Source organism: Vipera berus (assembly GCF_964194415.1).
Source record: "Vipera berus genome assembly, chromosome: 3".
Lineage (NCBI taxonomy): Eukaryota > Metazoa > Chordata > Lepidosauria > Squamata > Viperidae > Vipera > Vipera berus.
The window spans coordinates 176,754,489-176,767,309 of record NC_138204.1 but is presented as its reverse complement, the minus strand read 5'-3'; the positions used below and the strand labels follow the sequence as shown (position 1 = coordinate 176,767,309).

The 12,821-nt window shown below is 46.5% G+C and overlaps 1 protein-coding gene across 1 annotated transcript; it reads right to left on the bottom strand.

Moving 5' to 3' along the window:
• Window positions 1-692: 692 nt before the first annotated feature.
• Window positions 693-2,735, bottom strand: SOX17 (SRY-box transcription factor 17; the record flags this gene model as incomplete). The annotated part of the gene is made up of 2 exons (XM_081324839.1): window positions 693-1,546; window positions 2,444-2,735. 2 exons carry the CDS (start codon window positions 2,733-2,735, stop codon window positions 693-695), a joined length of 1,146 nt encoding a protein of 381 aa, XP_081180965.1.
• Window positions 2,736-12,821: the final 10,086 nt, after the last annotated feature.

Here is a 12,821-nt window from a genome sequence, read left to right as displayed (position 1 = left end):
CTCATTTCACACTCCAATATGATGGAATCTACCTCCTGGCCCCGCCCATGTAATTGGGCCTCCCAAGCAGACTGGCACAGGGAAAATAGGGCAGATGTTGTGGGGGGTCTCCTTTACGGGAAAGCCATTCCAGGGGCCCAGCTGGGAACTCTGGTTTCAGGATTACCCAGCCACATTAAGACCCACTGTGATCAATTTGGATTTGATGAGACTGTGGCATTACGATGTGCAAAGCGAGACGGTAAGAGTTTTGTGTGCAAAGTTAGCGGGGGAGTTATTGAACTATTCATGGCATGTTATGTTCTCAGGTAACAAAAGTCTCTGAGGAACGACAACTCCACCACACCTTGGTATAAAACCACCTGAAGGATGGTTGGGGGGTTTTTTTTGGTTTTGTTTTTCCGTTTTTATTGCCAAGCTGTTCCAAGTCAAACATTTAATCGGGTACTTTAGTCCAAGCCCAACCCCATTCTGCACAAAACCTGAAAAAAAGGCAGATGCCTGTCAACTCCCGCGAAGTGAGCCTCCTGCAAGAAAGAAAAAAAAAACTCGCGGCCTCCGGACGTGCCGATTTTCACAAACACGGGAGCTCCTTCTCTAATGGCCATTAGAGACGCGCAGTCAATAAATTACAATAAATAATATTAGCAGGGTCCACCTGCCCCGCCCTCACCCGCCTGGGGACGCTGGACTCACAAATCGGGATACGTTCCGGCCCCGCCCGCGGCCGCGCAGTAATAGGCAGCGGCGTTAGCCTCCGGGCCTTCGTGGCTCGCGTAGGGGAGCCCCAGGTCGCCCGGGCGGCAGGCGAAGGGCAGGTATTGCTCAAACTCGGCGCGATCCACATCCGTCAGCAAGTCCACGTCGTGCGGGGGCAGCTGCTCGAGCCCGGCGGGAGCCTCCCCTCGGCGACGGGATTGTTGTTGCTGCGCGTGGTCCGGGACGGGCGAGGAAGGGTAGGAGGCCAAAGGCACCGGGAAACGACTACGGAAAAGGCCGATGCCGACACTGGGACTACCGCCGTTATTGCTGTGGCCGCCGGCAGGGAGGCCGTTGCACGGATACTCGGAGCCAGGCGGCGTCGGGTAGCCGTAGGGGCCCAGCAGGCAGCCTCCGTCCTCCGGGTGGGGCGGCGGGAAGAAGACAGGTTCTGCGCAGGCGCCCCCCTGGGATTCGGACTCCGGCGTAGGCAGGCTGTAGTTCCCGAAATGGGTGCCCAAGGCCGGCAGCGGGAGCGGCGCGCAGTCCCGGTAATGGAAGCTCCCGCCGGCGTAATTGGGCTGCTCTGCGTAAGAAAGGCCGGGCGCCTCGCAGCCGCCTCCGTTTCCCGCCTCTCCGGGCAGGCCCAGCTGGTGATGCTGAACTGAGAGGAAGCCGCTCCCACCGTCCACTGCGCCGTCGTTGCGCTTCAGGCGCTTGACTTGCTTCCTCCGCCGAGGCCGATACTTGTAGTGGGGGTGGTCCCGCATATGCTGCAGCCGCAGCCGCTCCGCCTCCTCTACGAAGGGGCGCTTCTCCTCCTGGGTCAGCGCCCGCCACGACTGTCCTGTCAAGGCAAAGGAGAAATCGGAATTAGTCGAGGGAGCGGAAGCTGATGGCCAAGCTGGGGTTGGGGCTCATGGGGGGGGCGGGAAGGGAAGGAAGAACCTAGTTCCCTGTTTTTGGCGGGGAGTCGCTTTTCCACGCAGACCCAACTTTCTTCAGGGAAGTAGGTGGTAATGGCACGACTTGCTAACTAGCGGTTAAAGCTCTGGCTTTCTCTACCAAGGAAGTGATCGCGTCTCGTGCCGCTTTCCTGTAAAAAATTAGCTCTCTCGATCCCGCCCGGCTGCGGCCGCGCTATTGTGAAAAGTAGGCGAAAATCCAAAGAAGAGGGATACACCAAAGAAAAGCCAGCGCAATTATTTACTGAAACTTTCCCGAACTATGTTTTCAGTTCGCGGCAGTAACTTAAGCCGTTTTCTGGAATCACCCGATTGTCATTGCGCCACCACCAGAGCGGTGACCAGCAGTGGCCGGGTGCAGCTGGACGCGGGTTTCTTTCCTTCGCCCCGTTCCAGTCCTTCAGTTGCGGGGCAATGAATCTTGTATCTTTAGCGGAATATGAGAAGGCTGGCAAGGATTTTTGCCCGCCTATTGGGAGTGTAAGCCAATTTCCAGAAGACGTACAAGCTTGCCGGAGGAATCGTCGTCGATTCAGGGGATTCGGGTCCCCTGGATTAGCGTCGGGTTGCGCAACGCTCTGTAAAAATCACAAAAACGAGCCTACTGGGTCACGAGCCTGCTGCTTTAGTTCCCCTAAGTCTCATTTCCGAAAACAACACGGGTTATTCCGCGACGTGGCGGCCCTTGGATGACACACAGAAAAGTAATACCGCGCAAACATTGCTAAGCCTCCTCTTCCAGCGATCTCCGGCTCCGCCGACGCCTATTGGGTACTTACCCAGCATCTTGCTAAGCTCCGCGTTGTGCAGATCCGGATTCTGCTGCGCTAGCCGCTTGCGTTCGTCCTTGGCCCAGACCATGAAAGCGTTCATGGGGCGGCGAATGCGAGTCTCCCCTTTGGCCCGGCCCGAGGCTCCCTGCTGTACTTGGTCGGCCGCCGCTTCGCCTTTGCCATCGGTTAAGGGGCTCAGCGACTCTGCCCACTGACACTGCATCATGAGGGGAGGGAGGGAGGACCGTCCTTGCGCCTGGTCGTCGCTACTGGCGTATCCAGCATCGGGGCTGCTCATTTCCACTGCCCGGCCAGCGTCTGGCCCCTTCTCGGTGCCTCCAGAAGGCGAGCAGGCGAGCGGGTTAGGAACTCTTGCGCTTCGCCGTTTGCTGCAAATAAAGCTTGGAAGCGCCTCTGATGCAAAGCCCAGAGCTCCGACAGCCCTCGAGTAAGCTGACGGCTGTCGCCGCGCGGCTCCGTTTAAACCGAGCAATAGCCAATCGGACGGCGTGGGTGTGGCCAGAGAGTCTGATCGGGCGAGGAGAGGACCAGTTTTATCTGCAATTCACCTGTATGGGATAGAGCCAGAAACAACCTTTTTCATCGAGGAGTGGATTTTTCCATGACCTGAGTCTACGTGGAAGTAAATTCCATTGAGATCAATGGGATCTACTTTCAAGTAAGTAAGAGACTCGAAAATGACTTATTAGAGCTGGCAAAAGAAAGGGGAAAATGAAAAGTTTATCCGTGAAAATATGTTTGTTTGTCTTTAGGTAGTTTGCTTCTACGTGCACGGAGGGAAGATTAAGCACTTTCGACCTCTTTCGACCGTTTCCTGTCTGTTGGACCGAGTTTCCTAGACAGGATATGTTCTAACAAATACCATATAAGCAATACTATTTTAAGAACTGGCTTATAGACTGGACTGATTATTTTTTAAATATTGCTTTCTTTATAAATGTTGCTGTCACAATTTGGATTATGCTCGTACGATAAATATGTCAATTATTGTAAACTAATTTGCTATGATAATTATTCCATTTGTAAACTTCTTGATTTAATTTGTTTGCTCCTTTAATTGTTGTTAATTCTAATTATTCCAGCACAGAAATTCGTTCTAGGTTAAAGCAAGTCTAAACGAGCAAGATGGTGTGATGCGTTGTCACAATTAATACAAAAAGGGAAAGGGTGTTTTAGATATACTTTTAACAAACCCTGAACAAGCTGTTGGAACTGACTTAACCTTGTCCGGATATAGCAAATCTGATGTTGAAAAAAGTGAAAATACTCTAAATAACCGGAAGTAACTGATACAGATTCTATGTTCTTCCAACCGATCTCTACTTCAGCGGTGCCTTTTGGATTGGTAGAAAGTTCTAATAAAATGGCCATACTGTGAACTTCATGTATTACTTATCTGCACACATTATGTTTGAATTGCCTTCTGATATTACTGAACAATTTACTTCGAGTTACATCATAACACTTGCTGGTAAGTATATTCGGCTATGCCTTATTTCAGTTAGCAACTGAAGGTTGACATTCTAAATACATTTAATAGGGCAGCCCCCAGTGTGATTTATTCACAAACGAAGATACATCAAAATACACTTTGGGACTTGAGGTCGTACCAGTATATTAGGAACAGGTAGCTTTCGTCAAATGGCTTCAGAAGAATTCTTTTTTTTTTTTTGCTGGCATTTGATTCTGCTTCCTTGATGTAAATTGGGTTCCTATAGAATATTATTATAATCCTTGTGGCCCACAGGGAATTGTAACCCTAATCTTAACTCCAAATTCATGTTTTTGCTACTGTGGGAAGTGGATTGGTTTCGCTGGAATATCGGCTACAATCATCAAATGACTCTGAAACCATGGATAAAGTAAATAAACTAGAACCCTGGATCCGAAAAATGCCTTATACTGTACATTTTTCTTTATTTTGCAAAATTTTCACTGTAGTGTGTGTGCAGCTCAAACTTAACTCCTATGCAAATAGATTGATGCTGAGGATGGTTTTCTGAACGATTAGATTTGTCCTTCGTTTCAAGTTTCCCCCAAACCATAAAAGTAAAATGACTTGTTTTGAAAACGAAGACTTACCCCTCCCCCGACCCCCAGTCTCCCTTTGCCTGTCTCTTCGGTAGTCAGTAGTATGAAGCGTCCTTGGAATCTTTCGCCGTCTGAACACTTAACAATCCCTCCGATCACGAGAAAGCCTATTGCAGCCGCCACAGGGAAGAGCAGAGCCACGGGGCGCCCTTTGCAAGTAGCTACCACTCCCGCAGCAGCTGCGGAGGAAATGGCCTGACCGCGCCAATGTGACTGACACAGGCGAGTGCGCCGAATTGCGAGGGATCAGCCCCAAATCACAACTTTCTCCATCAAAAAGCCGCGATTCAGACTGGCCTGTGTCCGGGTTGCCCCGTGTTCTCACATTCCCTTCTCATTTCTGATGGAGACTACCAGCGCGCTAAGTTTACTCCATGGTTATTAGCGGCTTCGCAAGTCAGCGAAGCCAGGCTTTTCCTTACGTTATGGGTTGAAACCCCCCTCCCTTCTTTCCAAAGTTACGTCAAAAAATGATTTAAGCTGATTTAATTACTCCCTTCCCCACCCCCACCCATCCCCTTCTACCGCCAGAAGGAAGACGGCAAGTGAGCCTCGCGCCTGGGGATCCCAATAGTGGATTTGCGGCCCAGATCCGAAAGTCGAGATTTTTGTATTAGCCGGTTCGCGGCGGTTTCTGGAAAGGGACTTTATTCCAAGCTGGTCTGGCATCCGACAGGATCTTATGACCCCTCCCTTCATGCCCTGATGGCGAAACCGGTGACTTTCGCCTGCCACACCTTTGTGCAGCTTTGCACCTGTATTTTATTCTAAGGAGCAAGATGGGACATCCGGTAAATGCGGCGTTTGCATTTGGTTGCTCCTAGAGCAGGGGTAGGCAACCTCTGCTTTTATGACTCATGGACTTCAACTCCCAGAATTCCTGAGTCAGCATAGCTGACTCAGGAATTCTGGGAGTTGAAGTCCATGAGTCATAAAAGAGTCGAGGTTGCCTACCCCTGTCCTAGAGAGAAAAAGAGGTTGGGCTTTGCCACTCTGGCAGGAGCTCTAAACCGGTAATCGCAAAGGATCGGGGTCTTTGGCAGGACCCTCAGTCAACTCGGCCCTATAAAATCACAGAGGCCGTTTGCTTCTAACGTTCCAGCGCTTTGAATCTCGAATAAACTAGACATTTAGCACGAGAGCGAATTTATTTGTTGGGGAGAATCTCAACAACTTCCATTGGGAGCAGGAGGTGGGAGTCAAAAAAGTCAAGATGGTGAACAGTACAACTGAAACCCTTCTTTTTCTTTTACACGTACCATGCTTGGGACACACACACACGGGGGAGTTTTGCTTGTGCGCCGGTTCCCATCATCTTGGCATTTTTATGAAACCCCCCCCCCACCTCGCCCTCGTTGGTCCAGGGACGAACCCATTGATCCCAGGCTGAATGCCTCATGTAAATTTGAAATCAAAAGTATCAAAACTTTATTGACAACCCCAGGTTTGTTTTTATTAAACATGTAAGAAATGATAATTAATTGGCACTGATCATGAGGTGGGCGCTAATTAATGTCCACACCAGTTTTGCCCTGCCCTGCCTTGCTTTTCCTCCGCTCACAGATTAAAAACTACCTAACGAATTATTGTTTGACGATATTTTACTTCACTCATCGATCAATCAGAATGGAGCTGGAAGAGAGCTTGGAGGTCTTCTAGTCCAACCCCCTGCTCAAGCAGGAACAAATGGCTAACCCCAACCCTAACCCTAACCCTAAACCTCAGTGACGGAGCACTCACAACTTGTGAAGGCAAGCTGTTCCACTGGTAAATTGTTCTCACTGTTAAGAAATTTTGCCTTAATTCCAGGTTTCTTCTCTCCTTGATTAGTTTCCATCCATTGTTTCTGGTCTTGCCTTCCGATGCTTTGGAAAATCAATCGACCCCTTCCTCTTTGTGGCAGCCCCTCTGAGAGGGAAGGATTATTACTCCCCTATCAGAGGGCGATCAACCGTGGCTCATTCGCATGGTGAATATCAAAGAAAGAAATCCGAGGCACATTCTACTGTAAAACTGTAAAACACGCAGTGACACCCTCAAATACTGGAATACTGCTATCATGTCACACACACCCCCTAGTCCTTCTTTTCTATACTAGACTAGCCATGCCCAATTCCTGCAACCGTTCTTCGTACGTTCTTCCATATGTTTTTTTTTTACTCTGTCTATTCTAAGTAAAGAAGGGACCGCGTGGCCCCTTCTTTCCTCTTCCTTAAAACCTCCTGGCCTGCCGCCTTATCTCTATAGAAAGAGCTCCCCGGCCAGACTGAAGTGTTTAATTTAGATCGGTGGGATTGTTTATAACCTCGAGTCGGAATCGTGTCCGCAGGTTCAGTTCGTGCATCAACCCCACCCCCACCCCCGCCTCGAAAGCATCAAGGGAGCATTAGCAGGATTCGCTGCCTCTCCTCCGCCGCCTCCTCCTCCTCCGAGAGTCTCCAATTCGAAGTGGCCGCCGGCCTTGGCCCTTTCCCACCGAGTGGCGGGTTGGAACTGGGGAAAGGCGAGAACCCTGAGCAGGCGATGCCTTTCTTCGTCTTCTGTCTCTCCCCCCCCCCCCCACAACTGCTTTTCCAAGCGTGGCGTGGGTTTTTTTTGGGGGGGGGGTAGGAATGTGGTTCTCTCGACAGCGTTATCAGAGGCGGCCACAAATGCCACATGAAACGCAGCAAACATCCGGCGCGCTTCCTGAGAGCCGCCGCTGGTTCTCAAGACAAGCGAGAGAAAAAAGAGGGAGGGTTCGAGGGGGGGGCAGTGGGTGGAGGCGCCCAGATCTCAGGAGACCGACGCGCGCACACACACACACACGCACGCACACGGTCTCTCCCCTACAAACAACACGCGGAGACGGTATTCAGCGGCACGGGGCGCTTAGACGCAGAGACGCTCCTTTTGTTCGTGGGCGTCTTTGCAGACTTAACTTTGCTCCGCTTCCCCGCCCCGGGAATTTTAACTGGGAGAGTTAAAATTACACACGCACACCCTACACCAGCATTTTTAAAATTTGCACACACACACACACACACACGTACTGTACGTACACCCGACAGACAGAAGGCTGAAGCTTAAGGCAGCGTTTCCCAACCTTAGGAACTTGAAGATGCGTGGACTATGCTGGCTGGGGAATTCTGGGAGTTGAAGTCCACGCATCTTCAAGTTCCTAAGGTTGGGAAACGCTGGCTTAAGGTACAGTGAGAACTGGAAAGAGAGAGGGGTGGAATAGTCAAGAAACTTCCCTATTGAAAAATGTCGTCGACTAATTGCGCTCCTGGGCGCTGCCCTGTAGAACTTGCTTTTGTGCCCAGGCTACGCAACGATTATTTGCGCGCAACTTGTCACACACACCCCCAAAAAAACCAAAAAACAAAAAAAACCTCCTTTTAGATGCAAAAGGGTCCCTTCCTCGGGAAGACTTTCTGCTTGCCACCGGCGCCCTTCTATTGACTGGCACGGCTTGCCTTTCGCCGTGCCTGTCCTTCGGGTCGCTTCTTAGACACCCATCTGGAAAGCGGAGATAGATGAGTCGGGGTATTTTTGGGGATGGGGTCGTTATGCCTTTGCAAAACAGCGCTATGGAAGGGGCTATCAGAAATATGAAAAGCTTGAATGGACCAAAGGGACCCAGTAACCTGAAGCAGCGAATCCCCTTCTTCCCTTCCCTTCAGCTGTAGAACATTTTTCCATTTTTTCAGACTCCACGATTCTCAGTATCCCTTGAACTGTACTCTCTTCAAGTGATCTACCCTGCGTTTTTAAAATGTAAAATGCAGACGAGTCTTTCTCTTCCACTAAGCCCAGGTCTGTTTTACAACTGCGGCATGGCTGGTATTGCTTATGTAATGTAGTACTTCTTCTAGTTAAAAGTGACATTTCGGCCGTGATTGCAAGAGCTTCGCATGCTCATGCTTCTTTCAATGACTCGTTCCAGAAAAGTGGTTTCTATGCTACCTGAGGTTTTCAGCGTTGTTGCTCCCAGTTCTGTGTTTCTTTCCTTATTACATCGGAGCTAAGAATCCAGAGTGCCTTTTCCCCCAACATCTACACTTGTAAAGAGGATTTCAGGTCATTTGGGCCTGTGGCTCTTTGCAATCCCTCCTTTGAAGCTATATTTAAATATAATCAGTGAGATTTGCAAATCAAACGTGTTTAGGACCAACTGTTAATCCATTTATTTCCTTTTTTCCTTTCCTTCCTTTACTGATAACGTATTGGATCCAGTTCAATCCAACAATAGTGCTTTGTGGCCTATCTCCCTTGATTTCCATGGGAAGAGAGAATTTTGCAGTGTGTTCATCCAGAGACATAAGTCAAACTACTGTTGACTTTCAATCAGGCTAAATACTTTTCTGCGCTTGTTCTCTCCCTTAGCTTTTTGTTTCCTGCATGCTCTCCCCCCCCCTTCCCTACATCTTTAGAGACCAACTTTTGTCCAAGCTTCCTTCCAACAAGACCAGGCAGAGATGAGAGAATACTTCTACCATATTATAAGAGGAAAAAGGGCTGTGTGATTTTGCTTCTTTTGGGAAGAAGGGGAACATATCGTAGCCATTCCTGCTTTAAATTTATTATGAAATGGGATTGGCAGACAACTTGTTTTACTTTTAGATACAACAGTCCTGCGTTATCTTACTGCAAGGTCCAGAAAATAATGAGAGAGGCTAATCTGGGATTTTTTTTCTTCTTACTTGACAGTTTGCTTGTGTTTCTCAGGTCCAGTCATGAACAAAATTTCATTTTAATGTATGCCAATTAGTGTACATTCAAAGTGACCATAAAGTTATTATTCTTATATTCTTATTTGACTGCTGGCCTAGTGATGGATTGTATTGCAAATCAGGGCTGTTTCCAGAGGAGGCAGAGGAGGAGAGGACCTGGAGCTTATGGAGCGAAGGAACTGGATGAGGCTGTCGGCAGCCCCAGAGGAAGAGAGAGGGGCTTTTGGAGGAGTTGGTGGCAGCGGCAGTGTGCTCCAGGGGCGAAAAGAAGCAAGGCCTCTTTAAGGAAAAGGTGGAAGAGTCAGGTTCAGAAAAAGGAAAGAAGGCGAGGTTGTCAGAATACAAGCGAACTTGAGGGCTAATCCACATGGAGCCTTATTTCCATCTGTCCTGTTTGCCATCGTTCGCTCCCTAGAGACTAAAATGGACAATGTGAAATTTGAGCGGGCCACGAACAAGGAGTATATATCGGAGGTGGTGACCCTTTGAGAGCTGTACGCAACGAAATTTCATTTTGATGTATGCCGATTGGTGTACATTCAAAGTGACCATAAAGTTATCATTATCATTTCTTATTCTCCTTGCCTTGAAGTAACATCGTTGACAGCCCAACAGTTTCATGATCTATCTTGTTACACAATCCTCACAGAGTTTGTTTCTGTTTTCTCTGGGGTTATTTTGTCCTGGAATCTTCCCAAATGTTTGCTTCTTTGTATCGTTTTAATATAGGGCATGCCCAAATGGGATTAGGGAAGAGGGGTAGGCAAACCCAGCCTACAGTGGGACAAAATCTTGAGCTCAGACTGTTCCCATTCCTGCTGAAATCAGCTGCTGCTGGATATCTTCCTTAAGCAATCCCCAGTGACGTGCCTAAAGAGGAGAGCACCAAACCCAGAAAAGGAAAGCAATCACTTTGCCTATCATGACTGACACACTAACAAATCAAGGCAACACTCATTGGCCACGAGTCAGAACGAATGCAATACACATAGGATAATGACTGGCATATGCCATGCTATTGGGTTAATCCATCTCAAACTCAGATGGACAGCATTGGTTTTTTTTTTAATCCCATTTATATCCCGCCCTTCTCCAAAGACTCAGGGCGGCTTACAAACTAAGAAGCACAAATCAATGTGCTTAGCAATAGCCTTCATTCTATGTATATGCCTGCTTATTAGGGCTTTCGCCCCCCCCCCCAAGCGGCATTATTACAAAGTCAGCTTATTGCCCCCAACAATCTGGGTCCTCATTTTACCTACCTCGGAAGGATGGAAGGCTGAGTCAACCTTGAAAATTGTAATTACAATTATAACATGGGAAAGACCCTTTGAGAAACTCCACCAAATGCAGTAGTGCCAGTGTAACGCCTCCTCCCCCCCCCTTGAGTCTTTTTGCTCCTCTCCACAGAAGGTATAAGGTTAAATTACACACTTATAATTAGTTACTTACATTTCTAATAAACGGTTCCAGCTTTATTTTCAGATAAATTATTGATCTGAAGAGGACAATACTTTTGATGAATTTCTATCTTTTCAGTATTTGTCCCATTTTGTTTATTTGTTTGGATGTTTTCCCATCCTTTCAAAACCACACCAAAATGTGTGCGCAAAGTGCCTTGTTGCAAAGCCTTTGATTGCTTTTTGGTATTTTCAAATCTACTGTTTTTATCAAGCAATTTTACTTGAAAAGAAAAGAAAAGCAAAGAAAACCTCAGTAAACTGAGGCCCTGGTGCCATGCCATTTTCTTGGCAAAGACAGAAACAATTACTAGACTGCCTATTTTGGGGGATTTTATTTTTTTACTTTCCAGTTGAAAAAGAAGGAAGGAAGGAAGGGAGGGAGGAAAGAAGGGAGGAAAGAAGGGAGGGAGGGAGGGAGGGGAAGGGAAAAGAAAGGAAAGGAAAGGAAACTGAGTTTATTTACCTTTAAAAAATAGTTAACCTGGCAACAGCGCTAAGATAAAACAGCTAAAAAAAATAAAGATATCTAAAAAAACAAAGAAGGTGAATGAGGACCATCCGGCACTATACATTGGATCAACTGAGGCTGAACGAACTGAGAAAATTGAGACACTGTTTCATAGAACTCGTTTTACCCTATACTTTTATCTGACTACCAGTGTTCAGAGTCACTCTTTTAAACTATAAATCCCCACCTTTGAGAAATCTGCCTTATCACTGAAGGTAGGCCTTTGTCTCCGATCAGACTGCACAACAGGATTATTGATATCCTATGGTTCCCTGACTTGGCTGATTGTGGAGTTGCAAAATCTCCAAGCACCTCTTGCAGTATCACGGGCCTTCCAGATGAATACTTAATTCCCTTTGAAAGTTGTTTGTTAAAGGGATGAGAATCAGACAAGTGCTACTCCTTGGAGCCACCATCTAAAGAAGAATCAAAATACATTTGGGAAAGGATAGACATTGCTCTTCTCACTTCTCACTTCGGACAACATATTAGATTTATTTATTTATTTATTTATTTATTTTTAGTGTTTTCTATTCATTTTTTAAAAGCTCATTGATTGATATATTACTTTAAACACACAGACCACCTCCTCCTTTTTTAGTAACAGGCAACTGTACCATCAAAATGTTAGGTAGTCCCCAGCTCAGTGATTTCTTTTCAAATCTCCTATGAAATGATTCAGTGCAAAATACAAAATACAAATACAAAGAAGAATATGTAGTATATAATATAGAGCCTTGGTGGAGCAGTGGGCTAATGCCTCCTTAAGTAACACTAGCTGCCTGCAATTAGTGCAGGTTCGAGTCCCACCAGGCTCAAGGTTGACTCAGCCTTCCATCCTTCCGAGGTAGGTAAAATGAGGACCCAGATTGTTGGGGGCAATTTAAGCTGACTTTGTAATAATGCTGCTTGGGGTATGTGTGAAAGCCCTAATAAGCAGGCATATACATAGAATGAAGGCTACTGCTAAGCTTGTAAGCCGCCCTGAGTCTTCGGAGAAGGGCGGGATATAAATGGAATTAAAATAAAAAATAAATAAAAATAAAAATAAAAATAAATAAATACAAATGTAACCATATTGCAGAAATGATATAGAATAAGTCATGGTAAACTGAAAAGTATACAAGCTGCTCTATATTGGGAATTCTGCAAGTCCCTAAAGAGAGATGAATGTGACCCAATTTAAAATTTGTACTCTTTCTTATTTTCTGTCTACAGAAATTTCCAACCACCCCATATAATTTTTTTTTAAGAAACCAAAGGGGAACAACAGACAATGTTTTCAGTGATGGGCTGACAGAATTTGAATCTCCAGACTAAGACTTTCAAATTTACTTGATTTTATTGTCACGTAGGCTTAATTTAATGGAATGATTGGGTGCGGTGAAGGGGGGATTTTTTTTGAGTTTTGAAATGGATGTTGGTTAGCAAGATTGTTTATGATTTAAGGAAAATTGCTGTGAGTTTTTCAAGGAAAATCAGAACCATTATTTTTAAGAATTTTCAAAGTTTTTGATAGATTCATCGAAGCGAATATTCTAAATTAAATCTAAATTAAAACAAATGGTTGTAATATATCCCATGCA